The 7,207-nt window shown below is 38.8% G+C and overlaps 1 protein-coding gene and 1 pseudogene across 1 annotated transcript; one reads left to right on the top strand and one right to left on the bottom strand.

The window, feature by feature from the left end:
• The window catches only part of LOC133120972 (ras-related protein Rab-3D-like), a 31,810-nt pseudogene extending 27,882 nt beyond the window's left edge, over window positions 1-3,928 (bottom strand).
• An 825-nt stretch (window positions 3,929-4,753) lies between these two features.
• Window positions 4,754-6,844, top strand: LOC133120988 (bone morphogenetic protein 2-like). Its single transcript, XM_061230381.1, has 6 exons — window positions 4,754-4,771; window positions 4,989-5,166; window positions 5,340-5,479; window positions 5,573-5,689; window positions 5,868-6,060; window positions 6,399-6,844. The coding sequence occupies exons 1-6, from the start codon at window positions 4,754-4,756 to the stop codon at window positions 6,842-6,844; spliced, it is 1,092 nt and encodes a 363-aa protein (XP_061086365.1).
• Window positions 6,845-7,207: the final 363 nt, after the last annotated feature.

Below are 7,207 nucleotides of genomic sequence, written 5' to 3' on the forward strand. Positions count from 1 at the left end.
GGCTGGACGTGCATACTTACTTAATGCTTTTGCAGCTAATAAGGACATTCATATTTTGAGGTCGAGAGGTATTTTTGGAGGAAGAATCACAGGAAGAGAGATGAATGATGGGAACAAGAGGGGATGTTTATTGTTAATAAACGTATAAATAAAAAAAAGTCTGACATTATTTATTAGTTTTTTTATACAGATGCAGAACCTTATTTTGCGTCCATATGTGCAAGGAAGGGGGCTTAAAAAAATAAAATAAAAGACATTTTTGGAGCTGAGGGTATATATATTTGGAGCATACATAATGATATGTATGTATTTGTTTGATTTATTTTAATAACTTCAGTGTTGAAAACACTCCAGAACTTTTTCTGTGGCCAAATATTGATAATTAAACACAATGTAGTATATTAATTTGTTTTTAATTGATTCAATAAATATTCATGTATAGAAAAACATTTTATTTGTACACGTGGTTGCTATGTGGCAATATAAGCTGTACACAAGAACTAAACATTTACGTAATGGTACTGTCATGAGCGACAGCTGTAATTTTTTGTGGTTTTGTTTTGTTTTTTTGGGTTTTTTTTTTTTTTTTTCAAAATAGCCTGTGGGCTCCATCTAGTGACCAATTTAAGCTATTTAACTTTTTTACCCTTTCACAAGTAAAGCTAAAGATTGCAAAGTATTATTTCTGATCGGCATTCTTTAAACCAATGGTCTCAAACTCAGTGCTATGTGCTGGTTTTTGTGCTGGTTATGTGCTGATTTTATTCCAGATATTGATAATATAATTAGTTAAATTATTTGCTGGGTTTGCATATAATATGAAGTGAAATGTATTATTTGTGTTGCCAAAATAAGAAATTATTTAATCGAAATGTCACAGGGGAATTTTTTTACATATTAGCATTAAATTACTGTATTAGATCCAGTTGATTGGGAAAGTTGAGCATTTATCCTCTCTGCTATCTCAATGTTAAGGCATTAATCTTCTTGAAATTAAATTTTTTCACACTGGTGATCACCCAATTTGCTTACCGTGTTTGTAATGGAAAGAAAATACTTTTTTTGGGGGGGGGTGGGGGGGGGGGGGGGTTGATTGTTGATATTATTTTGGTTAATTCATTTGAAATGTATTGAGTTGATTGAGAATTGGTTTGTAAAAATATTTATTAACTGATTTTTATTGATTGATTGACTGATTGATTGATTTTAATGTAACTACTGTATAGCTTAACGTTTTGGTTTGAACATTCCAAACACAGTTATTCTTCTTAAATTTATGTTGTCATTGTTTACTAATATTTTTCATATTCAAGTCTATGGGAGGCGGCATGGATGGTGCAGTGGGTAACACTGCCGCCTCACAGCAAGAAGGTCCTGGGTTCAAATCCTGGTCAGCCGGGGCCTCTCTGTGTGGAGTTTCCATGATCTCCCCGTGTTCATGTGGGTTTCCTCTGGGTGCTCCAGTTTCCTCCCACAGTCCAAAGACATGCAGGTTTGGCTGATTGGAGAGTCTAAAGTGCCCATGAGTATGAGGGTATGAGTGTGTGAGTGAATAGTGTGTGCCCTGCGATGGACTGGCGACCTGTCCAGGGTGTATTCCTGCCTTTCACCCAATGTATGCTGGGATAGGCTCCAGCCCCCCTGTGACTCTGTTCAGGATAAGTGGGTTAAGATAATGGATGGATGGATGGAAGTCTGTGGGAAGCGATGGATCCTAAAAAGTAGAGGAGGATCTTTTGACGAATAATGGATGGTCATTGTAAAATTTTCCAGATATAGTCACAGATTTAGACTACTTTTATCCCATATATTTTTAGGATTTGAATTAGAAAGTAGGCCTAGTATTGATTAGTAGATTTGTTATGCCATAGCCAATACCAACATGAAAAATATACATAATGGCGAGAACAGGCAATTCAGGCCAGCCATGCTAATAATTAACCAAGAAAAGAAACATTTTCAAACCAGGAGATATTATTTTACTTTATGATATGAAAATGAACACATGTTACCGGAATAATATTTTTGTAAGTTGCATACTTGTTGTTGGAAATTTTCTGATCTATTTAACCATTCGAACTCGTGATGTTCCATATGAATTACTCTGAGCCATTACATGCAAATTTTGGAATAGATCATTCACAGTAAGCTCCACCCCACGGTCGTCCCTTCATTAAACACAATGAAATCCAGTAGTGACTGTGTTTAGTCAGTGCGCTTCTCCTTACGTGGCACTCGTATATTGATGCAAACTATGTGGCCACCAACGGTGTTTGATTATTTCTCGAGAAAAAGAGCACGCGTCGTCTCGATGTTTAACCTCTTCTTTATCAGTGATCGACACATGTTGAATCCAAACATGACCACTGCTCCCACACGCTGAGTTTTATTGGTTCGAGAGGGTGTTTTCTCTCTCAGGGCGCTGCTGACGCAACCGCTGGCTCTCGTTTACGTAAATGCCCATCATCCCCCGTAGGTTCAAAGGGGTTTGCTTTCAGATGTAAGACGTTGCCAAAACTGATAGACCAGTGTGCATATTCTGGATAGAAAAACAGTTGTGTTCTAAACCGTTTCCATGACCACAAGACCTCGATTGTTTGATTTCCCCGAAGATCGTTCCCAGGTGTTCTTCACTATTATCCTCAAACTTACTACAATCAGTCACAGGTGTATTCTACAGATGTAAAAATGGTAACAGAAATATACAGCACCGAGTGACACCGACTGGGTCTAGCTTGATCCTTGCGTTCGTGTTAGGCTAATATCCCCAGTACATGTGAACATTCTATGGGATTCCCCAGCTGTGCTAGTTGTACTCCTGCATGGCTCTCAGGCTCTGCTTGCTAGTGAAATGTACCAGACCTATACGGCTTTATAAACCACAAGTCGGTAATTTAAATTATGCGTATTTGGAGTCTGTGGCGTTCACACATCACCAGTTAATCGAAAAACACGTTGGTGAAAAAACATTACTTTCAAGGTGCTAAAACACAGATTTGTTAATAACTCTTGATGAAGTTTTCAAATCGCTCTGCCACTCACACACGAGAATCGGGTTGCTATAATACATGTGGAAACATTATTCTTGCGCAATGCAACTATGCAAAAACCCTACTTACACCCCGGTTCCCCAACTACTGTACATGCTCTATGTTAATTCATCATTGTGGAAAAAAATGCTACTAGGGATCGTCTGCTGAAAGGTGACATTATTGGTTTTATGCATGCAAAGTGCAAACACAGAAAAAAACGAAACGGAAATAAGTCATCGAAATCTCAATTGTGGAGACAACATCCTGCTCTTTATATGCTCTAGATAGGACAGAATTTCACCATCATCGTCTACTTAAAATATACTATTAAACATATGAGGGTATAATATTTACGGTTTTACACAAGTTTATCTGTGTAAAACAATCCTATCTATCCAATCCAATCCTATATCTATCATTCAAGCGGACATAAAATATCTAGGCCAAATTAATCCATTTGAAGGGACTATTGACATGAAAGTGAATATGGAAAGTAGTCTATTTGCATTAAGTAAAGGAATGTTGGAATGTAGATAAAGACAGTGAGAACAGTGAGAACTCTGTCCATGGTACTGAATGAAGGTTTAGGAAAAAGGTGTTCTTTGCAGCTTCAAATGACATTGTCAGTGAACAGTTGAGTACTACTTGATTGAAAACCATAGGTATTTCAGTATATAAAGAATCACTCAAAAGCCGATCTCAAGTGCGCTGATTGTACAGATTCTTCCCAGCCACCATACATGACAAACGTGATTGAACATAATCCAAGATTAGTTTAGCTGCAGTGAAGAGATCATCGGATTTCTAACACCTACTTGATATCATTTAGCTATTCATTCTTCCAGCAAAACCTCCTGGCGCCGGTACTCCAGCGTCCTGGTGACGGACAGAGACATGTTTGGCAGATTATTAGTGCTTACTCACTATTCCATCTGCGTCAGAGATTGCTTACCTAATTTTTATGAGGTTGCTGGCTGCATACTGATAACACATTCGGAAATCTACAGAAATCAATGGGCACTAACGTGTAAATAGTGTTTCCGTGATGTTTTGCTAAGTTTAGTTTTTGATCTTTCGTACTTGGTGTTCTCTGAAACACACATATCTAAATCCATTTTAATTGATGAAAGGGGTTGGGAAACGTACAAAACAGTGTGGTTTGTCCCTTGAAAGGGGGGTTGGGGTGTACATGTTTGCATAGCTTCTCAATGACTGTTTCGATATCAATCTATAGGCCTACAATCCTTAAAGAAACGAATGCAACCGACAACCTTTCCAAGCTGAACTGTTGAATCTGATGGATAGCCTAAACAGTGTGTCCCCACCAAGCAAATAGCAAGGCGCCAGATTTAAATAACGATTAAATAATTTACTCAGCAGAAAACAATGAATAAAAGAGAGACTGGGGTAGGCTATAACATATATGAGGTAAACACAAGATGGATGGAAAATTGATTTTTATAAAGAATTCCAGAGAACAAATGCGCGTGCCACAAACTGTTCCAGAGGTAGCAATGACCGAGACAAGCACATTTGAATAACAGACCCCAACACTAGCCACGATAAGGGCTGTCCTGCCATTTAGTGAAGCCATTAGTTAAAAATCATTCATCTTGAGGGATTGCCCATTTTGTCAATGCCATCGGACAATGGCAGTATTTGAACCTGTTATATATGCAAAACTGAGTGAATTCATCCAGCCTTACATTTTCTTGCGCGGGATGAATCCAGAACTGAGTGTAGGGCTGAGCCTACAGTAGCGTTAAGGACATTAATTGTGTGACTCGTTAAACTCTAAAAAACGTTAAGCTCAGTCTTGCTAGTATGCTTTTACAGGGTTTGTGGTTTGTTTCCATCATATCACTGCTACTACGGCCATTGCTATTCTTCAAAGTACCCTCACAACTTATTTCCACGGAGACAAGGAAGAAAGACGCGCGTATAGTTCTTTCGCAGGCGATTAAGAGACTGCACGAGGTGTTCCACATTGGAGACCTGCCACAAAATTCAGTCCCTCATAGAACCCCTCCACAGTTCATGATTGACTTGTTCAATACCGTGGCGGATTCAAACGGCATAACCAGGGATCCAAAGGTTTTGGAATGCAATGTTGTGCGAAGTTTCGAAGACAGAGGTGTGTATTGCGCGTTTTGAACAGTGTTTAAGTGTCTAATTTAATATATCATGAGGGAAGTGGTAATATACATCAGTGCATAGTTAGATTAAGCAAATTGTTCGATTAAAGTGTATTTTCTGGGAAAGGCGACCATGTCAAATTTTACTAAGCACATTTTTTTCTTTCCACAGGCCACTACGATCGGACGTTTCATTTCTTCAATTTGTCGTCATTTGGGAAAAATGAAAAGATGATCAGGGCTGAGTTCCGAGTGTTTAGGCGCAAACAAACCTTTTTGATGCGGACTTTTCTTGGACATCATTTCTACAAAGTAAGCTTACACTGCGTCTATCAGTCTGTCCCAGCAAATATATCAGTTATGTGCATTATTCCAACGTCTTTTATGTATTTTTTTTTATCTTAGCTTGACCTGTACGAGCTGCTGGACAGTCGAGTGATGCCCTGGAGAGGGAATTTGATCACTTCAAGATTATTGCCCATGTATACCCAGGGGTGGGAAGTGTTCAATGTCTCACATATAGTAAGATACATATCCTAGCAAAATTGTATTATTATTATTATTATTATTATTATTATTATTATTATTATTATTATTATTATTGGTACATTATAACCTATAACTGTCTACTGAGACTTGGTTTGTCTCGTGAAGACATATTGCCATATCACGCTTCGATGTATTTAATTTCTCATGACAGGTTTCCAAGTGGATTCATAACAGTAATGCAAATAATGGTATTCTGGCTGTCACGTCTTTGCCATCGGGGAATTCACTGGAATCTGTGCCACCAGGTCTGAAAAGAAGCAAGTTAGATGAGAAGACTGCATATTTGGTCATTTTCTCGGATGACGGAAGAAAGATGTCAAAAACGGATTCTTTACTTTCGCAAGGTAGCCTAATTCTTGAACATGTGAACGTGCAATTCGATAACAAAAATATTAGGTAAAAAAGTATTCGGTTTATTTATCCGCATATGTTTATCAATAAGCGTTTTGTCCACGTGGGCATATTATTTAACCTTTATGAAATAAATCACTGTAGCCTGTTCAACCAATGCAACCTATAGACGATTATAGAGTATAATTTTGGGGACGCTCGATTGTCCCCAAATTGATTGGTGCCGCAAAAGCTCAGACAAGAGAGTAGGTTAGCTACCAGATTCTAAACCAGTACTTAAGAAGAGTAGAGGTCACTGTAGGCTTCCTAATATATTTGTGTATCTTGTTAGGATGGAGAAAGTCGCCTGACACTGATGCAGCAGTGATGCCAATCAAGGCCGAAAACGCAGTGCCTTCCACGCGGGGGTACAGGAGGAGGAGAACGCGCGCAGCACCATACCACCCCAGCAAGCATCCGATCACGTGCCAGAGGGTTCCTCTTTACGTGGACTTCGAGAAGATTGGTTGGTCCGGGTGGATAATCTCTCCACGGGGCTACAATGCATACCACTGCACTGGATCATGTCCATTCCCGCTAGGAGAGAGCTTGAGAGCCACTAACCATGCCACAGTGCAATCCATCGTTAACGCACTAAAGCTTTCCAGAGAGGTGGAGACGCCCTGTTGCGTACCAGACAAACTTCAGTCCATCAGCCTGCTGTATTTTGACGACGAGGAAAATGTAGTTCTGAAACAGTACGACGATATGGTGGCACTCAGTTGCGGCTGCCATTAATCACAGACCTAGTTCTGTAATATGAACACTTTTATATAGATTTTTTGAAATTCTTTGAATATACGTCTCATGAACGTCTAATGTACGTCTTAGCAAAATTAAATGTCATAACCAAATATTGCACTATTTTGCCAAATAAAGAATGTGTGTTGCAATATTGAAGCATTACGTTTACGTTACATTTTTTGGGTCTAGGCAGACGCTTTGTTTTTCAGAGCGACCCAAAGCGTCCGACAGAATTGGCCTAGGCTATTGTAAATTCATAAATACATTAATTAATTAATACGGATAATAAGTTGAATTCAGCATAAATAAACAGGTTCCCTCTCGCTGGGAAATTGACTACACCATGCACTTTTGTTA

The sequence above is a fragment of the Conger conger genome, chromosome 2 (assembly GCF_963514075.1).
Source record: "Conger conger chromosome 2, fConCon1.1, whole genome shotgun sequence".
Classification (NCBI taxonomy): domain Eukaryota; kingdom Metazoa; phylum Chordata; class Actinopteri; order Anguilliformes; family Congridae; genus Conger; species Conger conger.